We start from the raw sequence: 23,675 nt of genomic DNA on the forward strand, positions 1-23,675 counted from the left end.
CCTTATCCTTAAACTGCAACCCATTGTTCTGGACTTCCCCAACATCGGGAACAATCTTCCTGCATCTCGCCTGTCCAACCCCTTAAGAATTTTGTAAGTTTCTATAAGATCCCCCCTCAATCTTCTAAATTCTAGCGAGTACAAGCCGAGTCTATCCATTCTTTCTTCATATGAAAGTGCTGCCATCCCAGGAATCAGTCTGGTGAACCTTCTCTGTACTCCCTCTATGGCAAGAATGTCTTTCCTCAAAACTGTACACAATACTCCAGGTGTGGTCTCACCAAGGCACTGTACAACTGCAGTAGAACCTCCCTGCTCCTATACTCCAATCCTTTTGCTATGAATGCTAACATACCATTCGCTTTCTTCACTGCCTGCTGCACCTGCGTGCCTACTTTCAATGACTGGTGTACCATGACACCCAGGTCTCGTTGCATCTCCCCTTTTCCTAATTGGCCACCATTCAGATAATAGTCTACTTTCCTGTTCTTGCCACCAAAGTGGATAACCTCACATTTATCCACATTATACTGCATCTGCCATGCATTTGTCCCCTCACCCAACCTATCCAAGTCACCTTGCAGCCTCCTAGAATCCTCCTCATAGCTAACACTGCCCCTCGCAACCTTGGAAATGTTGCATTCAATTCCCTCATCCAAATCATTAATATATATTGTAAATAGCTGGGATCCCAACACTGTACCCCACTAGTTACTGCCTGTCATTCTGAAAAGGACCCGTTTACTGCAGAATTAGGCCATTCAACCCATCAAGTCTACGCCACCATTCCATCATGACTGATCTATCTTTCCCTCTCAACCCCATTCTCCTGCCTTCTCCCCTTAACTCCTGACATGCTTACTAATCAGAATCCATTTTACTTTGGAGTCACGTGAGTGACTACGTGAAGAAGGCCATCAGCACGCATGCACGTCATTATGTCTTATGCATTGCGCAACGACTGGCTGGCAGGCGCGTTGCTCCTCCAGCTGTAAGTTTCAATCTGCAGGTAAGTTTTAAACTTATTTCCACGTTCAGTTTTTTCTTGCAGGAATCACTTTCTACAGAGTTTTTCCTGCTGGATGATTTCGGGGCGAAGTCTGGACGGGCCGCGGGGAAACCGGTTATGGACCGTGGAGAGATCCCGGTCCGGACCGCGGAAGTGCGGGTAGCCGGCGGCCGTCGGGTTCGCTACCCAAGTCGCTGACAATATGGTCAGCGGCTCCGAGACCGCTGTGGTTCCCGTGAAAGGGGATAAATCCAAGTATAAGTCGGTCAGGCCTATGGACTCGGACGAGTCAGGCCAGGAGGGTTCCTCTCCTTCATGGGTAGCGTCTTTGGACATCTAACCCACATGGAGCACCTGATGGAGAGGTTGCTCCACAATGATATGCTCCAAAGGAGGGAGTTATATCAGCCCGGGTCTTCTCGGGAGCCCGCGGCAGCGGCACCTGTTTCAGGGCTGCACAATGTCTCCCTCTCTGAGGAGGGGAGCATTCGGGGTCAGTTTTTCTCTGTGACTCAGAGTTCGGAGGTATTGCCGGGGAGCATACCACGAGGCACGAAGGGCATGAATCAGAAGTGCCCGCAATGGAAAAAATGAAGCATTGATAGCGCCTTTGGGCGTTTATCTCAGAAATGTGATGCTCCATCCTGATATAGGTCCATAGAAGGGGCCATAGCAGCACAGGTATCCTCAAGGGCCTGCGGCAGCACCTGTTTCAGGGCTGCCTACGAATCTCCCTCTCTGTGGAGGGGAGTGCGAGGGGTCAGTGTGCAACTGACTTCAAATCCGAAAGTATGTCTGTGGAACATACTGCAGCACATATGTATGGCTTCAAGGGAATCCTCGCAAACGAAGGTGTTACTGCCGGAAGAGTTGGTTTCCAGCCATTGGCAGAAAACCCGGAAGGGGCCAGAGTTCCCCTCACGCTACAAGTGCCGGCAGTGAACAGCGCTATCAGGGGTGACATTGTAGGGAGCATGATATCCAGGAAATGAAACCAGCCGCCAAATATTCTCTTCAGGTAAGACCTATCCAACAGGTAAGACCTGGATGAGGAAGCAAAAGCTGTCAGACCAATCAAGGTACCAATGACAAGCAAAGCTTCATCGTTTCGGCGACGACACACCCCACGCCTCCATCGGCAGTCAGCGGTTCACTGAAGCTGGTGACAGCATGAAAGCTGGCTGGAGACCTTTCAAGCCAAGGCCCAAGCCGGTCTCAGGGAAAATATGGAATCCACGCACCCTACCAGTCCTACTCAGTAAACCAAGGACGGAAATAGAACCGGCATCAGGGACCTTTGGGCTTACCATACGACCACCGGTAACCATGCAGGTAGATGGGTCTGGTTCTTCCGGAACATGGGGTATGTGGACCATTTACAAGTTGGTAATATTTACACTTGTTTTTTTTTACAAATTATAATGATAAAATGTGATTAGTTTTATACTGCACAGTATACTAGGGTTCCAAGCAGGCTTGGAATTGGGGCCAGAGTTGTCTTTTGAGGCAGGCTCAGTAATATGGCTAGGATTGCCTTTCGAGACAGGCTCGGAAATCTGGCCAGAAGTTGTCGTTCGAGGCAGGCACCTATTTGTGTCGGGCATGGCCAGTTCATTGTGAAAGATGGAGAATGTCAATTCATCCTTGATTTAACTCGCATATGCAGTATAAACTTTTCAGAATAGAAACTTTGTTACCGTCTAACAACTGATTTCCATAGGATCTTTATGGCATGCATCGATCTCAAAGATACATTCTATTCAGTTCCCATTCACAGGAATCACCGGAGACATTTGAAATTTATCTGGATGGGGCAATGATAACAGTTAAAGCGTTGCAAAATGGGCTAACTTCAGCACCCAGGTTATTTACCAAATTACTAAAACCGGTGCTTGGACTGCTCAGAGCTCAAAAATACTTGTTATGGCTTATCTGGATGATATTCTAAACGCTGTATTTTGCTAAAATCAACTGTTTCAGCCGCAATCTATATTTGAGAAATTGGGGTTCCTCATCCATCCAGTTAAATCTAAGTTGATACCAACTAGACATTGATTATTGGGATTTACCTTTAATTATTAGTTTGTCTGTGACTCTGTCCTGGGGCAAGAGATTGGAATTAATAGAAGCTGGTAACAACCTTGTTGTTATGAAGCAGCCTTCTATTCATCGAGTGTAATTGGCAATATAGTAGCTGTGATTCAGCCGTGCAAGCTGTGTAGAACTTACATCGTGCAAAGTAGTAACCTCTCAAGTGCCATGTAGGTCATTGTTAACAGACCTATGCTATTACCAGCTGAAGCTACCAAAGTCACAATGGTGGACGAACATTATTCAGCATTGCTGCAGTCGTTTTTGGTCAGTAAATCTTCAGTTATATTACAAACTGATGCTAATGCTCAAAGATGGAAAATTACGAATGCCATCTCTAGTTCGGAGGCGGATGGGATTTGCATGAGTTACCAATTCTTCAGTTATTGGTATCAACTACCTATAGACACTAGGTGCATTTTATGGGTTAAAGGGTTATTGTGCGAACATGCATAATCTGCATGCACAACTGCAAGTTGATACACTGTGGTGGTGGCATATGTTAGTCACATGGGTGCAATCAAGTCAAAGTATCCTGTAATAATTTACCTAACCTCATTTGGCGCTGGGTATCATCACGTAAAATCAATGACAACACAGAATGGATGTTGGATCACAAAGTATTTTATGATATTATGGCTCGATGGAACACTGAATATCGATATGTTTGCATCCAGGCTCATTCACCGGTTGCAAAAATATGTGGCATAACAGTGGCGAGAGATACATTCTAGCTACACGGAGGAGGAATGTTCTTTTATGTCTTTCCTCCATTTTGCCTCATCAGTCGGGTCTTGCTATAAATTACGATGAGCGATTACGTGCCCTCCGCTCCCAACCCTCAAATCATAAAGATCACTCGGTAGTTCTAGTTTCTCTCAAATCTTACTATATCCAGTTCAACAGCTGTTATCTGTGATTTCACACCGCTGCTTTGGAAGTTGACGAGCATGCGTGCTGACGGCCTTCTTCACGTAATCGCTGATCATAACTCCTCATAAAATAAAGATCAAACTTCAAACTGTTAAGTTCTCATTTAATCTTACTATCAATCTCCACCTTAAAAATATCCATTGACGGCCTCCACAGCCGCCTGTGGTAATGAATTCCACAGATTCACCCTCCGACTAAAAAAATTTCTCCTCGTCTCCTTTCTAAAGGTATGTCCTTTTATTCTGAAGCTGTCCCCTCTGGTCCTAGACTCGTCCACTAGTGGAAACATCCTCTCCACATCCATTCTATCCATGCCTTTCACTATTAGAATCAAGAGAGAGATTTGTGAGCACTTACAGACATTAAGAACAGTCTGAAAAAGGGTCGATAGTCAAGAGCGTCCTGATGGTTTTATTGTCTTATGTCCCGAATAATTAAACTGTTACTTGCAGCGACACAACAGATATGTAAATATAGTACGCTACAAAACCCATAATAAACAAAACAATAAAGTTCAATATAATATAAACACAGACAAAATAAATTGACAATATTATGGGCCTGTCCCACTTGGCAAATTTTTAGGCAACTGCCGGTGACTGTCATAGTCATTGCAGGTCGCTGAAAAACCGGCGACAACCTACGCCATCTTGGCAACAACCTATGACAGCACCTACATCACGAGAAGTCAAACTACGCTCATTGGCGTCAAACCCACTGTCACCGAAAATGTTTCAAAATGTTGAAAATTTAGCGGCGACCAGAAAGACGCTATGACGTTTTGTGTGACTAAGGAGACTACTCCCGGCGACCACCGGCGAACATGTGGCGACAAACTAGTCGGCTGTAATTGCCTAAAAAATTGGTGAAGTGTGACAGGCCCATAAGGCTAACTCATGAGCAGGGCAGCGGTTAGAGCTGTTGCCTCACAGCACCAGAGACCTGGGTTTGATCCTGACATGGGGTTCTGTCTTGTGTGTGGAGATTGCACGTTCTCCTTGTGACCACGAGGGCTTCCTCCGGGTGCTCAGGTTTCCTCCCACTTCCCAAAGACATGCGGGTATGTTTATTAATTGCCATCTGTAATTTGCCATCAGTGTGTAGGGAGTGGATGAGAAAGTGGGATAATATAGAGCTAATGTGAATGGGTGATTGAAGATCGGTGTGGACATGGTGGGCTAAAGGGCATGTTACAGTGCCACTTGTACTCAAGATTAAAATCTACTTTAACTTTTAATTTGCACTGTATACTCTCAGTACAATCTTACCATCCAGTTGCATAATTTAATTGTAACACATTTTAGGTAGCTTCCGGGTTACAGAAGCATTCCCGGGAATTATTCATAATCTGATTTATCAGTAATTGAGCAATGTTCATTTTATGTAGTAATCTATATCGTATTGGTATATGTACACTTGGTCCTACTTCATGTTTAGTTTAGTTTAGAGATATTGTATAGCGTGGAAATAGGCCCTTCGGCCCACCGAATCAGCGCCGACCAGTGATCACCCCGTATACTAACTCTAGTCCACACACCTACAGAAGCCAATTAACCTACAAGCCCGCACATCCTTGGAATGTGGGAGGAAACCGGAGCATGCAAAGAAAACCTATGCGGTCACAGGCAGAACGTACAAACTGGGTACAGACAGCACCCATAGTTAGAATTGATCCCGGGACTCTGATGCTGTAAGGCAGCAACTCTACCACTGGGCCACTGTGCCCCTCTGCACGATACATATTAAACAATAATGTAATACAGGTATTAATAAATACCACAAATTATTTTATTCTTATTACAGATCCACCATCGATTTTCCAGCACTCTTGGTTCCAGAGCCTTGTCATATTATCTGTTTTGCGTCCCCAACAGAGGTCATGGCTTCCGAGGGGAGTCCAACGGTAACAGACCGATCCGCCTAGGCCAACGGGGGCCAAGATCCCGACTCGCAAAGTCAGCCTCGGAAGTCGGCTATGGGAACGAATCTGCTAGCTCCGGCCAGGACAGAATTCCAGAGCCCTGGCTGCAGGGTGCACATTTGATCCGCCGATCGGCCATAGAAGTCCCGATGAGGTCGAGAGCGGCCCGCTCACCCGGCCTAGGCGCCACATTTTCGGGGGGACTTCTGGGGGAGGGGATTTCAAGTGCCTCAAAAAGGCATCCAGTATCATTAATGACCCAAACCACCCTGGCCACGCTCTCATCTAGCTACGACCATCGGAAAGAAGTTTCAGGAGCCTGAAAACCGTAACCTCCAGGTTCAAGAACAGCATCTTCCCAGCAACTATCAGGCCCTTGAACACTGCACAACACTAACTTCAGCAACAGAGATTGACTATGAACTGAATCTTTCGTTGCATTATGGACTCTGGTTTTCGACTGTTGTGGTTACCTAGTATTAGATCCGATTCAGATTCAGATTCAATTTAATTGTCATTGTCAGTGTACAGTACAGAGACAACGAAATGCATTTCGTTGCTGTCATTACTGTCATTAATTGATTGTATTTTTGATTGTTATACATTACGCGTATATTATATACATTATTATACATTTGTCTATGTGCTATTGCATTAATGGTCCTGTAATGCGGCAGCAAGTAAGAATTTATCGTTCTGTTGCCAGTCCAGATAACAAGTAAACACTCTTTACTCTTGATATATTGAAATATTGTAGCGGCACCAGCTGGTGCCTTGGGGTAGTCGAACCCTCCGATTGGCTACCTCAGTCACGTGGGCGCGGGGAGGGGTTTTTCACTTGCTTTTGGGCAAGCCCATTCATTCTGATCACCACCCTTGTGGTAGCAACATCGTTATTTAGCCGACTATAGACTCTCGTTGTGTTTGTTTAACTTTCACAATAAAGTTTGTTGAAAATCAACTTTCACAATAAAGTATTGTTGAGCTCTTGTCGAAATCATTTTTCTGCCGTCTCGACCGTGGTAAAACTCTATCAGAGGGTAGTTGAGGCCAATTGGCTATATTTATAGATGTGGCCCTTGTGGTAAGGGGAATGGAGAAAGGCAGATAGATACTGAGTTTGTCGAAATAAGCAATTTTTCTTTTGACTACAATTATTTTGAAATGAGAGTTTAAAAGAACCAAGAAAAATGGCTCAAAGATGTTTAAATTGGAATATTTGCCTCTTTTTGACAAATTCAGCTTTTCAGGTTAGTTTAGTTTATTGGCACGTGTAGAGGAAGGTACAGTATAGATACAGTATAACGATTTTTGTTGTATGCTGTCCAGTCAGCAAGAATACTACACATGATTACAATCAAGCTGTCCACAGTGTACAGGTACATGATAAAGGCCATAGCCTCTGAATAAAAGGACATAACTTTAGAAAGATGAGGAAGAATTTATTTAGGCAGAGATTGGTGAATTTGTGGAATTCATTGCCACAGAAGGCTTTGGAGGTCAAGTCAATGGACATTTTTAAGGTGGAGATTGATATATTTTTGATTAGTGAGGGTGTCAGGGGTTAAGGGGAGAAGATAGGAGAATGGGATTGAGAGGGAAAGATAGATCAGCCATGATTGAATGGCAGAGAAGACTTGATGGGCCGAAAAGGCCAAATTCTGCTCCGATTACATGATCTTATGAATAATGTTCAGTACAACATAAAGTCCAGTAAAGTCCGATTAAAAATAACTCGAGAGTCTACAGTGAGGTAGATGGGAAGTCAGAACTGCTCAGGGCTAACAGGATAAATAAACATAAGGGATAAATAAGCATGATGGATAAATTACCTGCGTTAGTTTTCTTCTTGAAGGAAAGTTTTCTTCTTCGCAGTCTGGGAATATCCTGGTCTGAATCATCACTGGATTCTGCTTGGAGAAGGATGTCTGCCTAGAGTACAGAAGAAAAGATGATCTCAGACATCAGCGTTCAAAACAAATGAGGAAGAAGTATGTCCCACTTCACCACCAGTCATTGCTTCAAACTTAGCCCAACATAAGTAGTAGATGCACGGAACTGCAGATGCTAGAATCTTGCGTAGGAAATAAAGTGTTACCGCAAATCAGCGGCTCAGGCAGCATCAGTGGAGGACATGGACAGGTGATGTTTCAGATCCAGACCCTTCTTCAGGCACAGTCTTTATCCAAAACTTTGCCTGTCCATCTTCTCCACGAATGTTGCTTGACCCACCAAGTTACTTCTGCACTTTGTGTTCTTAGCCAGAATTAAATCCACTCTGACATTTTAGTTTCGTTTAGCTTATTGTCACGTGTGCAGTGAAAAGGTATTATGTTGTGTGTTATTCAGTCAGCGGAAAGACTGCACATGATTACAATCAAGCTGTCCACAGTGTACATATACAGGATAAAGGGACTTTATCTTCCACATAAAGATAGTCCAAAGGTCTCCTATGAGGTGGATAGTAGGTCAGGACTGCTTTCTAGTGGTAATAGGATGGTTTAGGCAAGAGCTACAGAAGTGTGAAAACACACACCTCCAGATTCTGGGACAGTATTTTCCCAGCTGTAATCAAGCAAATGCACTATCCTATCAATAACCCTGGGGCGGTACTGAGCTACCATCTACCTCATTGGAGTCCCTTAGACTATCTTTAATCGGACTTTACTGGACTTTCTTTGTACTAAGCATTATTCCCTTTATCATGTACCTACCTATACACTATAAATGACTTGATTGTAATCATGTATAGTTTTTCAGCTGACTGGATAGCCCGCACCAAAAACTTTTTACTGTACCTGACAATATTGTCACATGACAATAAACTAAACTAAACTAAACTAAACTAATGATTTAGACCTTGCCTGACTGTGATGACTATGACTTTGTCTATTGCAATATTGGTTTCAAAGATTTTATATAACAAAGTTGTCTGGCACTGGTATGAGATACTGAGATAAAGGCAACATTTGTCACTGAGTGATACAACCTTTTCTGAGTGATACAAGTGAGACATCTAATCTGATCTACAATATTACCTTAAGCTTGAGAAAGGATTCTATTGAAGGTCAAAGATGATGGATGGTTTGATAGAAAGAAGAAAGAGCTTGCATTGTTTCTGTCCTCCCCAACATTTTCACAATATCCCAAAATACTTGCCAATCAGACCAGTACTATTGAATACGGCTATGGAAAATATGACTTTACTTTAGACTTTATACTTTATATTGGGACTGTATCCTAGATTTTTTATTATACTGGGGATACAACATAGAAACAGGCCCTTCAGCCCACCGAGTCCATGCCGACCGATGATCACCTGTACACTAGTTCTATGTTATCCCAGTTTCCCATCCTATATACTAGGACTACTGTAGATGGGCATGTTGGTCGGCGTGAGAAAGTTGGGCCGATGGGACAGTTTCCACGTTGTATGACTCTATGATTCTATAAGGTATTTTCTTAACGTATTATATCAGGCAACTTAACTTTTGATTTTAGACTTTAGAGATACAGTGCAGAAACAGGCCTTTCGGCCCACCAGGTCTGAAGTACACTGATCAGCGTACACTGGCACTATCCTACACACGAGGGACAATTTACAATTTACTGAAGCCTAACCTACAAGCCTGCATGCCTTTGAAGTGTGGGAGAAAACTAGAGCACCCAGTAAATATCCACACGATCACAGGGATAACGTACAAACTCCATACAGATAGCACCCGTGGTCAGGATCAAACCCAGGTCTCTGGTGCTGTGAGACAGCAATTTAACGCTGCGTCACTGTGCCGCCCCCTAAAGGTCAAGTATTAGTGGGAATACTGATAATAAATTACTGGCTCTTTGTAGGAAAGGGCCATGGGATGTTTTAGAAGCACCTGTGAAGGCAGGGTTACCTGGACTTTATCCTTACCAATATTCAAGTCATTGAGTCATACAGTATGGAGGCAGGCCCTTCATCCCAATGTGTCCATGCCAAGCTAAACTAGTCCCATTTGTCCACGTTTGGCCCATGTCCCTCTAAACCTATACTATCCATGTACCAGTTCAAGTGTCTTTTAAATGTTGTTATAGTACATGCATCAACTACCTCCTCTGACAGCTCATTCCATATACACATCACCCTCTGTGTGAAAAACCTGCTCCTCAGGTTCCTATTAAATCTTTCCTGTTGCACATTAAACAAATGTCCCCTGGTTCTTCATTCCCCTACTTTGGGTAAAAGATGGTGTACATTCACTCTATCTATTCCCCTCATGATTTTGTACACGTCCATATGATCACCCCTCTGCCTCCTGCTCTCTAAGGAATAGAGTCTTAGCCTGCTCAACCTGCTTCACTTTCCACATTTCAAAAGAGCATGGTAACAAGATTTTTATTCTATATTATTCTTCCTGCTGACAGCATCACAGTTAATTACAGATTTAGTCACCAACTTGAATTAATAGATCTTAATTTATCTGCTGAAGATAGACACCGAGTATCTGCCTGCCCCGCTGAGTAACTCAGCGAGACAGGCAGCATCTCTGGATAAAAGGAATTGGTGATGATTCGGGTCGAGACCCTTCTTCAGACTGCTGTCAGGTAAAAATGTACGATGGTATGGTAAATATTAAGTATCAAGAACATAGAACTTAGTGCAATACAGCACAGGAACAGGCCCTTCGGCCCACAATATACCTGCCATACATAATGCCAAGATAGACTAATTTCTGTCTGCACGTGATCCATATCCCTTCATTCCCCACATATCCATGTGTCTGTCTAAAAGCCTCTTAAACGTCACTATCATATCTGTCTCCACCACCATCCCTGGCAGCGCATTCCAGGCACCCACCACACTCTGTAAAATATCATGCCCCATACATCTCCTATTAACTTTTCCCCTTTCCCTTAAAGCTATGTCCTCTCGTCTTTGACACTTCCAGACTGGATTGAATGGTGGAGTAGACTTGATGGACCGAATGCCTAATTTGGCTCCTATAACTTATTAAGCATATAAAATTATGAGAGGCACAGTTACTGTAAGGTAGACAGTCTGAACCTTTTTTCCAGTCTGGAAATGTCAAAGACGAGAGGACATAGCTCATCTACTGTATCTGTTATTCTAGGTGTGGAATCCTATATATTGGCGAGACCAAATGCAGACTGGGCGATCCTTTTGCTGAACACCTACACTCAGTCCATCTTGGCCTACGTGTTACCAAACATTTTAAATCCCCTTCCCATTCCCACACTGTCCTTTCCGTCCTGAGCCTCTTCCACTGTCAGAGTGAGGCCAAACACAAATTGGAGGAACTGCACCTCATATTTCACTTGGGCAACTTACACCCTGCGGTATGATGATTGATTGTTTCCATGGGTCTGTTTCCATGCTGTATTTCTAAACTAAACTCTAACCTTGAAAATCTATGAATACTGATTTCCCTAATTTCAAGTATCTTTTACATTCCCTCTCTCCATGTCCTAGATGTCCTGCTAGTTTCACTGTTTGTATCCCCTCGTTATCACCTCCTCCATAGCCAACAATGGACCATTGTGGGCTCTTTGGCTATTGGTGCCAGCTCTGATTTGTTGTGCACCTTCTCATACCTCAAGTTTCTCTCTCCCCTGACTCTCAGTCTAAAGAAATGTCACGGCCTGAAACGTCACCTATTCCTTTTCTCCAGAAATGCTGCCTGGCCCATTGAGTTACTCCAGCATTTTGTATCTATATTCTATCCTTGAATCCTTTAACTCAGTCTTAAATTTGTGGATTTTCTGATTTCATTTCTTGATTAGTTAGGGCGTCAAAAGAATACAGGAAAATGGGATTGAGACGGAAAGAGAGGTCAGCCATGATTTATGACCCTTATGACCCTTATGGTCTAACAAATTTTCTTTGATACCTTTGAGCCTTCATCCCGTAAATTGAACGTGAGCTCCAGATTTGTTAAGAAGAAGTCGGAAAACTCTGGATACATGTCCAAAACCTCCAGTAGATCTTCCCTTTGGATCTTGTGCAGATCGCAGTATGTGAGTGCCCGAACATCAGCATTAGATTTCCCCGGTCTAGCGTAAAGATGGATCATTTCGCCAAAGATGTCATTTTTCCCTGGGAGGAAACAGATATTTTGTTAAAATCAAAGTTTCTTGGACATAATTTGAGTTAATTTTTCTCCCTAACTACAGCATCGGGATTCAATATTCCATACCATTGCCTAGCGTACAACCCCACAGTATGAACATTGCTGACGATAGACACAAAATGCTGGATTAACTCAGCGATAGGTGAGTCCCACACCTCTTTTACAGATGTCTCTCCCCCCTCCCTCCATCACAATCAGTCCGAAAAAAGGTCTCAACCCAAAATGTCACTTATCCATGTTCAGCACTCTGTGTATTTTTATGATTGAAACATGTAATGCAAAGGATAGGTTTTGTAGATCTTATGACATTTTGGTATTAATACATAATATTGTCTCCCTCTCGGTTATAGGACTTAGGAATGGTCCTTCAATGAGCTTCTATAAGGGCAGCACAGTGGCACCACGGTAGAGTTGCTGCCTTGAAGCCCGGGGACCATTGATGCGAGGAGGAGTTACCTGGAGCTGTGAGTATAAAAACAGCGCGGGGCTTGCTTCTACAGAGGCCCGGGGAGCCGTTGGTGTGAGGAGGAGTTACCTGGAGCTGTGAGTATAAAAACAGCGCGGGGCTTGCTTCTACAGAGGCCCGGGGAGCCGTTGGTGCGAGGAGGAGTTACCTGGAGCTGTGAGTATAAACACAGCGCGGGGCTTGCTTCTGCAGAGGCCCAGGGAGCCGTTGGTGCGAGGAAGAGTTACCCAAATCTGCAACGTTCCATCTCACTTCCAGAGAAGGAGTCTGGTGGAAGCCTCTGATTGGTGGAAGAGGACCAGAGGCAGCTGATTGGCTTGTATCCCGGGTAAGGCTTTATTGTATTCAAATAAGGGGGAGAATGAGGGCCAGGGCAGTTTACTGTTCTGGATGTCAGATGTGGGAGGTCATGGAGTCTGAGTGCCTTCCAGACGTCCACATCTGCGCCAGGTGCGTCGAGATGGGGCTCCTAAGGGACCGTGTTAGGAACCTGGAGCAGCAACTCGATGACCTCTGTCTGCTCAGGGAGAGCGAGGAGGTCATTGAAAGGAGTTACAGGGAGGTGGTCACTCCAAGACCACGGGAGACAGAAAACTGGGTCACAGTTAGGAAGTGCAATGGGCAGAGGCAGGGACTGGTGAGTAGCCCGGTGGCTGTACACATTGAAAATAAGTACTCATGTTTGGGTAAGGGTGGGGGAGACAGCCTACCTGGGGGTAGCGACATCGGCCGGGCCTCTGGCACAAAGACCGGTCCTGTTGCTCAGAAGGGTAAGGAAAAGAAGAGGAGGGCAATTGTAATAGGGGACTCTATAGTCAGGGGGTCGGATAGGCGATTCTGTGGACGCAGACAGGAGACCCGGATGGTAGTTTGCCTCCCTGGTGCCAGGGTCAGGGATGTGTCTAAACGTGTCCAAGAAATCCTGAAATGGGAGGGAGCGGAGCCTGAGGTTGTGGTACATATAGGTACCAACGACATAGGTAAAAAAAGAGAAGAGGTCCTGAAAGAAGAATTTTGGGAGTTAGGTAGAGAGTTAAGGAGAAGGACTGCAAAGGTAACAATCTCAGGATTACTGCCTGTGCCACGCGACAGTGAGAGTAGGAATGGAGTGAGGTGGAGAATAAATGCGTGGATGAGGGACTGGTGCAGTTGGTATGGATTCAAGTTTCTGGATCATTGAGACCTCTTTTGGGGAAGGTGCGACCTGTACAGAAAGGACGGGTTGCACTTGAACTCGAGGGGGACCAATATCCTGGCGGGGAGATTTGCAAAGGCTACTGGGGAGACTTTAAACTAGTATGGTTGGGGGGAGGGACTCGAATTGGGAAAGCTAGCAGTCAGTGTGTGAGGCAGGAGGCAGAGAATGGTAGCACTCTGACCCAAAATGTAGGGGAGAGAGAAGAAAAAGACAATAAACAGAGAATAAGAGAGGGCGGGTTTCTTAAATGTGTATATTTTAATGCTAGGAACATTGTAAGAAAGGTGGATGAACTTAGAGCCTGGATTGACACCTGGGAGTATGATGTTGTGGCGATCAGTGAAACATGGTTGCAGGAGGGCTGTGATTGGAAACTAAATATTCCAGGATTTCGTTGCTTCAGGTGTGATAGAATTGGAGGGGCAAGAGGTGGAGGTGTTGCATTGCTTATCAGGGAAGATATTACAGCAGTGCTTTGGCAGGATAGATTAGAGGGCTCGTCTAGGGAGGCTATTTGGGTGGAACTGAGAAATGGGAAAGGGGTAGCAACATTTGTAGGGGTGTATTATAGACCGCCAAATGGGGAGCGAGAATTGGAAGAGCAAATATGTAAGGAGATTGCAGATATTAGTAGTAAGCACAAGGTAGTGATTGTGGGAGATTTCAATTTTCCACACATAGACTGGGAAACACATTCTGTAAATGGGCTGGATGGGTTGGAGTTTGTAAAATGTGTGCAGGATAGTTTTTTGCAGCAATACATAGAAGTACCTACTAGAGAACGGGCGGTGCTGGACCTCCTGTTAGGAAATGATACGGGTCAGGTGGCAGAGGTATGCGTTGGGGAACAGTTCGGGACCAGTGATCACAATACCATTAGTTTCAATATAATTATGGAGAGGGTCAGAACTGGACCTAGGGTTGAGATTTTTGATTGGAGAAAGGCTAACTTTGAGGAGATGCAAAAGGATTTAAAAGGAGTAAATTGGGACAGTTTGTTTGATGGGAAATATGGGGAAGAGAAATGGAGGACATTTAAAGATGACATTTTAAGAGTACAGAATCTTTATGTCCCTGTTCGGTTGAAAGGAAATCGTAAAAATTGGAAAGAGCCATGGTTTTCAGGGGAAATTGGACACGGTTTGGAAAAAGAGAGAGATCCACAATAATTATAGGCAGCATGGAGTAAATGAGGTGCCTGAGGAGTATAAAGAATGTAAAAAGAATCTTAAGAAAGAAATTAGAAAAGCTAAAAGAAGATAAGGTTGCTTTGGCAAGTAAGGTGAAAGTAAATCCGAAGGGTTTATACAGCTATATTAATAGCAAAAGGATAACGAGGGATAAAATTGGTCCATTAGAGAGTCAGAGTGGAAAACTATCTGCAGAGCCAAAAGAGATGGGGGAGATATTGAACAGTTTCTTTTCTTCGGTATTCACCAAGGAGAAGGATATTGAATTATGTGAGGTAAGGGAAACAAGTAGAGTAGCTATGGGAACTATGAGATTCAAAGAAGAGGAAGTACTGACACTTTTGAGAAATATAAAAGTGGATAAGTCTCCAGGTCCGGACAGGATATTTCCTAGGACATTGAGGGAAGTTAGTGTAGAAATAGCAGGGGCTATGACAGAAATATTTCAAATGTCATTAGAAACGGGAATAGTGCCGGGGGATTGGCGTACTGCGCATGTTATTCCATTGTTTAAAAAGGGGTCTAAGAGTAAACCTACAATTATAGACCTGTTAGTTTGACGTCAGTGGTGGGCAAATTAATGGAAAGGATACTTAGAGATAATGTATATCAGCATCTGGATGAACAGGATTCTGATTAGGAACAGTCAACATGGATTTGTGCCTGGAAGGTCATGTTTGACTAATCTTCATGAATATTTTGAAGAGGTTACTTGGGAAATTGATGAGGGTAAAGCAGTGGATGTTGTATATATGGACTTCAGTAAGGCCTTTGACAAGGTTCCTCACAGAAGGTCGGTTAAGAAGGTTCAATTGTTGGGTATTAATGGTGGAGTAGCAAGATGGATTCAACAGTGGCTGAATGGGAGATGCCAGAGAGTAATGGTGGAGGGTTGTTTGTCAGGTTGGAGGCCAGTGACTAATGGGGTGCCACAGGGATCTGTGTTGGGTCCACTGTTGTTTGTCATGTACATCAATGATCTGGATGATGGTGTGGTAAATTGGATTAGTAAGTATGCAGATGATACTAAGATAGATGGGGTTGTGGATAATGAAGTAGATTTTCAAAGTCTACAGAGAGATTTATGCCAGTTGGAAGAGTGGGCTGAAAGATGGCAGATGGAGTTTAATGCTGATAAGTGTGAGGTGCTACATCTTGGCAGGACAAATCAAAATAGGACGTACATGATAAATGGTAGGGAATTGAAGAATGCAGGTGAACAGAGGGATCTGGGAATAACTGTGCACAGTTCCCTGAAAGTGGAATCTCATGTAGATAGGGTGGTAAAGAAAGCTTTTGGTGTGCTGGCCTTTATAAATCAGAGCATTCAGTATAGAAGTTGGGATGTAATGTTAAAATTGTACAAGGCATTGGTGTGGCCAATTCTGGAGTATGGTGTACAATTTTGGTCGCCTAATTATAGGAAGGATGTCAACAAAATAGAGAGAGTACAGAGGAGATTTACTAGAATGTTGCCTGGGTTTCAGCAACCAAGTTACAGAGAAAGGTTGAACAAGTTAGGTCTTTATTCTTTGGAGCACAGAAGGTTAAGGGGGGACTTGATAGAGGTCTTTAAAATGATGAGAGGGATAGACAGAGTTGACGTGGATAAGCTTTTCCCACTGAGAGTAGGGAAGATTCAAACAAGGGGACATGACTTGAGAATTAAGGGACAGAAGTTTAGCGGTAACATGAGGGGGAACTTCTTTACTCAGAGAGTGGTGGCTGTGTGGAATGAGCTTCCAGTGAAGGAGGTGGAGGCAGGTTCATTTTTATAATTTAAAAATAAATTGGATAGTTAGATGGACGGGAAAGAAACGGAGGGTTATGGTCTGAGCGCAGGTGTATGGGACTAGGGGAGAATACGTGTTCGGCACGGACTAGAAGGGCCGAGGTGGCCTGTTTCCGTGCTTTAATTGTTATATGGTTATATGGTTATATGGTTAAAGAGCCAGAGACCCCGGTTCAATCCTGACCATGGGTGCTGCCTGTAGGGAATTTGTACGTTCTCCCTGTGACGGGATTTCTACCGGTGCTCCGGTTTCCTCCCACACTCCAAAGAAGTGCAGGTTTGTAGTTTAATTGGCTTCGGTAAAATTGTAAATTGTCCCTAGTGTGTAGGATAGTGCTAGTGTACAGGGTGATCACAGACTCAATAAGCCGAAGGATCTGTTTGTGCTCTGTTTCTCTAAAGTCTAAAGTATAAACAGCCCATAGCCATATATGATAAAAATCCCATCTTCATGACAATTAGCAAGGCCAAGAATTTCATATGTCTTAATTATTTCAACAGCATGCGGTCCCAAAATAACAAAGGCAAAATGTGGACACTAATTACTTCTTAACAGAACCTTGACACGACCGAGATAATATTTACGGATGTTGTCTTAACGGCACGGAAAAGAAAATATATGAGGTGGCATTACGGAGAAAACATATTCATGATAGTCAGAAATTGTTAGATAAAATAGCCGGGAGCTGCAAGGATTTACAACGGTTTTGTCTTTTGAGTAGCACCATTATGTCAAGATTTACTCGGAAGACCATTTATCCAGTGAAAAATGAGCAGTTTTTGTAAGATTTAGCTTAGAACACCTGCTCAATATCAGACAGACATTGAAAAATAGCCTAATTATACAGAGGATTTGTCAATAACCTGGAGAGGCAAGGAATATCATGGTGTGATGAATGGGGCTTTAATTTTATAATACAGCACCTGCATGTGAATGTTAAACAGCAAGAAAGTGCTACAATACATCTCCTTTGACAAGTGCAAAGCACATTTTTAAGAGACTCTGCATTTAGCAATTACATGAGTCCTCAAACAATTTTTGGGCAAATTTACCAGTTATCAGTCTATTCAATCATGCTTTGGCAAACAATGTACAGATAGCTATTAAAGGAATGTTTCCCATTCTCAATAAAGCCCCGTCTCTATAAATATATTGATATGGATTGTGTGATACTCATTTAATGGAAATATCTCCATTGACAGGAAACATTTAGTTGCTATTCATTACAAAGTTCTCAGGTTTTTAATTCCTAGCCCATGAGAGCATAGAACATAGAACGGTACAGCACAGGGACAGGCCTTTTCAGCCCACAAAGTCCATGCCAAACACGATGCCAAGTTAAACTAATCTCCTCTGCCTGCATGTGACCCATATCCCTCCATTCCCTGCATATCCAAAAGCATCATAAGCACCACTACCGTATCTGCCTCCACCACCACCGTCTTGCCCCGCACATCTCCTTTAAACTTTCCTCCTCTTACCTTAAGGCTATGCAGGGAAGAAGACAGGAGAATGGGGTTGAGAGGGGAAAAATAGTTAAGCCATGATCAAATGACAAAGTAGACTCGATGGGCCAAATGAACTAATTCTGCTCCGATGTCTTCTGGCATATGCTCTCTTGCCTTGGATATTTATACCATGGGGAAAAGGATCTGACTGTCTACCCTAACTATGCCTCTCATAATTTGATATACTTCTATTGGATCTTCCCTCAACCACCAAAGTTCACACTGAATCAACGAGAAGCCAGATATTTGAATGTTTCCAAATTGTTCTATTTCTTATTTTGTCTTTAGTTTTTGGTTCTGTAAGATAATTAGGTAACTTTTGGGTGACCAATACTGCCATTTAAAAGGAAGGCTTTTTTGGGAATGTCCCAATATTTCCCAGAACTTCCCCAGACATTAAGGCTTGAAGATCAAAGCATAATTCCAAACAGAACCTTTCTCAATGGATACGATGAATTGCCTTGGAAAACAAGACCAAGTACAACAAGGAGATGGGGCATCTTGTTCCTGTGCTGCATGACTCACTGACTCTAAAACACATTTACAAGATGGCACATCGGATAGGTTTATGTTTAGGTTTATTATTATTACGTGTATTGAGGTACAGTGAATAGTTCTGTTTCACTGTTATCAGGCAAATGAACCGTCCTCTCACCAGCAAGAGAGCAGTCCTGGCCTACCTTCTACCTCACTTGAGGCCTTTGAACTATCTTTAATTGGACTTTGTCTTGCACTAAATATTGTACCCTTTATCCTGTAGCTGTATACTGTGGACATCTTGATTGTAATAATGTGTAATCTTTTCTTCAATTGGATAGCACGCAAATAAAAGCTTTGCTCTGTACCTTGGTACACGTGACAAAACTAAACTAAACTAAAGTAAACTAAACTAAAATTAAACTAAACTAAACTAAACTAAACTAAACTAAACTATACTAAACTAAACTAAACAAATACATTCAACAAAGCTTACTGATTCATGTTAACTTACCAAGGATTGCTACGACAATGTTATCCTTCAGGATTTCTATCGACCCCCGAGAGATGAAGTAAAGTGCAGTAAGTATGTCACCACTGTGGACCAAAGTGTCTCCAGGTGGAGCGTGTGTGGTTTTGAACTTCATGGCCAGGGCTCGGAGACATCCTTTACTGGCTCCTTTGAACGCCTTGCAGTTCTGCAGTAATGCTTGATTGAGGTGAAGGCAGATATCTGCCTGGAGACATTCAGGAAACCCCTTAAGGACCTAGTGGAGAAATTAAGCTTTAATAATAATGAATAGGCTTTGCAATCGTTAATTCTAGTCAGCGGAATCTATTCCCATTTACGATTATAGAGTTTGCATTTTAAGATGCTGCATCTATCAGTCAAAACCATCTCAAAGGTTCAATGGCTGTAATATCACATGTACAGGCGTACAGTGAAATTATTTTTTTTTGCAGGCAGTTCAGTGAAGTATTGCCATACCCAAGCACACAATAGAACAAAGAACATAGAAATAGTCCACTGAGACCACATGCAAGGGGCACCAGTTTTGGGCGCCATTTTCAAAGTCCAGTCCTGATGCACGCGCTCAGTCTCCCGATCCAGGCGAGCCCCAGGCTGTCTGTACCTTGCGTCATATATTTATTAAAAATATCAATTAATTTACAAGGTAAGTACTAATTTTCAAAATTCTAGATATCAGTATTGAGATCAGTTTCTGTTCAGAATTTATACCATCTGTTAGACAAACAGATATCTTTCTGATCCTTTGCTCTGCATCTTTTAACATTACCAACATGCTGTAACTCCAAACTTAACATGTAAATAATTCCTTCTTTCTATCCTAGTTAAACCATCTCAAATATAATTCTCAGCCTGTTCAAATATTAATAGAAAGCTGATATCTTTATTATGAATTCATTTTTAGAGATATGTTAAAAAGAACTGTGTGTGTATAAAATTCCTGATAGATATGTTGACTAACAGTTATAGAGTAAAATCTATTCTTATTTACGTTTTATCAATATCTCGACACAATGTGTGCATTAATTTTGAAACTTTAATTTGTATTATTATTGAATATTATAGGTATATTTTAAAGAAATTTAACCTGTTAGAATTTACCAAAGGATCTCTTATTTTGCAATTGAATAATTCAGCCAAAGCGGTTTAAAATCTAAACCTCTATTCAGCCACCAGATGGCAAAATGTGCATCCTTTATCTCTGAATAGATTTTTATATCTAATAGAACAAATTCACCAGCAGTAATAGGTATGTCTAATGATCAATAGGATTGTATCATGCCAGCAATGTTTATATATTATTTTTGGTGATTGGTTTGGGAAAATATGTTTTCAAAAGTTGATTTGGATTGGTTGGGTCTTATTTTATTGTCAAACAATTGCTCACATAGAGCACAGGGTTAGGAGGGAGAGATAGAGCAGCCATGATTGAATGGCGGAGTAGACTTGATGGTTGAATGGCCTAATTCTACTCCTATTCCTAATGACATTATGTCCTTATAGATCATCGAACAGTTTATAAATTACTATGTTTACATACAGAATCTGCTGCAAGTAAGAAATTTGTTGTTCCGTTTCTGGACATATGACAATAAAACACTCTTGACTCCTGACTCCAGCACAAGATTAGGCCCATTGTCCTGCAATGTTTGTGCCAAGATATACTAATCTCCTCTGCCTGCACGTGATCCATGTCCCTCTATTTCCTGCATACCCACCCCATGTGCCTATCTAAAAGCCTCTTAAACAACACTATCATATCTGCTTCCACCACCACCCCTGGCAGTGTGTTCCAGGCACCCACCATCCTCTGTGTAATAACACTTGCCCCACACATCTTCTTAAAATCCCTCTTCACTTTAAAGCTATACCCACTAGTATTTGACACTAGTATTCCACCCTTGGAAAAACGACCTGATTGTCCACCCTATCTATCATTGGCAAGAAAGAGAAGCAAAGACAGGCATAGTGGTAGAACAGGTTCTGACTATCTACCGTATCTATGCCTCAAAATGTTATATTCTTCTATCAGGTCTCGCCGCAACCTTCGATGTTCCAGAGAAAACAAGCCAAGTGTCAAATTCTCCCTGTGACTAATACTCTCTAATCCAGGCATCATTCTGGTAAAAGATATTCTGCAAATTCTAAAAATATTTTTATTATTCCATTCTGTGCATTAGAGATGATCTTAACAGGTGGAAATAAAATGTGTGCAGTAAGATAAATCCTAATTGGCCACTAACTCACAGCAACCTTGGACGGCACAGTAGCGCAGCGGTAGAGTTGCTGCCTTACAGCATCAGAGACACGGGTTCGATCCTGACTATGGGTGCTCTCTGTATGGAGTTTGTACGTGCTCTCTGTGACCGCGTGGGGGTTTTTTCCGGGTGCTCCGGTTTCCTCCCACGCTCCAAAGATGTACAGGTTTGTAGGTTAATTGGCTTGGTCAAACTGTAAATTGTCCCTAGTGTGTAGGATATTGCTAGTGGGCAAAGTGATTGCTGGTTAGTGTGGATGCGCTGTGGAATTCTCTGCCTCGGAGGGCAGTGGAGGCAGGTTCTCCGGATGTTTTCAAGAGAGAGCTAGATAGTGCTCCTAAAAATAGCAGAGTCAGGGGATATGGGGAGAAGGCAGGAACGGGGTACTGATTGGGGATGATCAGCCATGATCACATTGAATGGCGGTGCTGGCTCCAAGGGCCGAATAGCCTACTCCTGCACCTATTATCTATTGTCTATTGTTGGGCCAAAGGGCCTGTTTCTGCGCTGTGTCTCGAAACTAAACTAAATCTTCTGTGCATTTTCCTGTCAGAGTTATAAATAGTGTGATGCCATGTTTCCATGTGAACTACTGCACCCTCAACCCAATCTCTTTTCAAATCTTGTCTACGTCATTCTTGAAAGATTCTTGGCTTATGATGGTTTTTAAGCACTGTGTGGAGCATGACTTTTTGCTTTTGTTTGGTTTTGTGGCAATTTTCAATTACCTTCCAATTTGCAAATATCGCACTTCTATTGACTGAAACCGGTGGGAGTGATAATGAAAGAGATCGATCACACTTGATACCAGAGGCAGCTGCAGTCTGAAGCATTATAATGACATGTTTCCCCTGCTTAAGTAAGATTGTTACTGTTTGTTACTGCTCAGGAGAATCATTCTTCACTGCTGAATTTATGGTGTTTTAGAGGAGCTTCTGTTTTCAAGACACACAGCTGTCTCCATGCTGCCTCTTTATACGCTAAACATTTGCCAGTCCTTAGGAGATCCAAGGAAATGCAGACACTGGAATCTTGAACGAAATTTAATGTGCTAGAAGAACTCAGTGAGTCAGGCAGCATCAGTAGAGGGCATGGACAGATTGTGTGCATCAGTGGTTCAGTGGTAGAATTCTCGCCTGCCACGCGGGAGGCCCGGGTTCGATTCCCGGCCGATGCAACAATGTTTTTCTTGCCATAGAGGGAGTACAGAGAAGGTTCACCAGACTGATTACTGGGATGTCAGGACTTTCATATGAAGAAAGACTGGATAGACTCGGCTTGTACTCGCTAGAATTTTAGAAGATTGAGGGGGGATCTTATAGAAACTTACAACATTCTTAAGGGGTTGGACAGGCTAGATGCAGGAAGATTGTTCCCGATGTTGGGGAAGTCCAGAACAAGGGGTCACAGTTTAAGGATAAAGGTGAAATCTTTTAAGACTGAGATGAGAAAAACATTTTTTTACACAGAGAACGGTGAATCTCTGGAATTCTCTGCCACAGAAGGTAGTTGAGGCCAGTTCATTGGCTATATTTAAGAGGGAGTTAGATGTGGCCCTTGTGGCTAAAGGGATCAGGGGGTATGGAGAGAAGGCAGGTACAGGATACTGAGTTGGATGATCAGCCATGATCATATTGAATGGCGGTGCAGGCTCGAAGGGTGATTGGCCTGCTCCTGCACCTATTTTCTATGTTTCTATGTTTCTATGATGTTTCGGGTTGGGACCCTTTGTCAGACTCAGTCGATCACAGTTGCTGAGGTTAGAGTTGTGCAGTGTTCAAGATCTTGATGATTGTTGCAAAGAAACTGTTCTTGAACCAGGAGGTCACTGGTTTTCAGCTCCTACATCTTCTTCCCGATGGTAACAGTGAGATGAGTGCGTGGTCAGGGTGGTGTGGATCTCTGATGATGCTGGCTGCATTTTTGAGGCAGCGACTCCTGGAGATCCATTCAATGGTGCGGAGGTCAGTACCCCGTGATGGAAGGTCACTATGTGAGTCTATCCCGAGGTGGTCTGTTATGGATCTAGAGATGCAAGAAACTGCAGATGCTGGAATCCTGAACAAAACTATAAATTGCTGGAATTCTCAAGGGCTCGGCAGCATCTGTGGTGGGAATGGACAGACGACGTTTCAGGTCGGGAGCCTTCTTCAGATTCTAACGTCAGTCGATAG

General features: G+C 43.0%; 1 protein-coding gene and 1 non-coding gene across 2 annotated transcripts in view; one reads left to right on the forward strand and one right to left on the reverse strand.

Annotated features, from left to right (window-relative positions):
- kcnh7 (potassium channel, voltage gated eag related subfamily H, member 7) overlaps positions 1-23,675 on the reverse strand; it is a 121,574-nt gene that overhangs the window by 10,190 nt on the left and 87,709 nt on the right. The window contains exons 8-10 of the mRNA XM_055638149.1: positions 19,229-19,481; positions 11,843-12,048; positions 7,787-7,886 (exon numbers count right to left, since the gene is read on the reverse strand). Of these exons, the coding sequence (XP_055494124.1) occupies positions 7,787-7,886; positions 11,843-12,048; positions 19,229-19,481 (559 nt within the window). The remainder of the gene's footprint in view (positions 1-7,786; positions 7,887-11,842; positions 12,049-19,228; positions 19,482-23,675) is intronic.
- Positions 22,608-22,678, forward strand: trnag-gcc (transfer RNA glycine (anticodon GCC)). The gene has a single exon. It is a non-coding gene; the product is annotated as a tRNA-Gly (tRNA).

This window comes from Leucoraja erinacea, chromosome 7 (genome assembly GCF_028641065.1).
Source record: "Leucoraja erinacea ecotype New England chromosome 7, Leri_hhj_1, whole genome shotgun sequence".
Lineage (NCBI taxonomy): Eukaryota > Metazoa > Chordata > Chondrichthyes > Rajiformes > Rajidae > Leucoraja > Leucoraja erinaceus.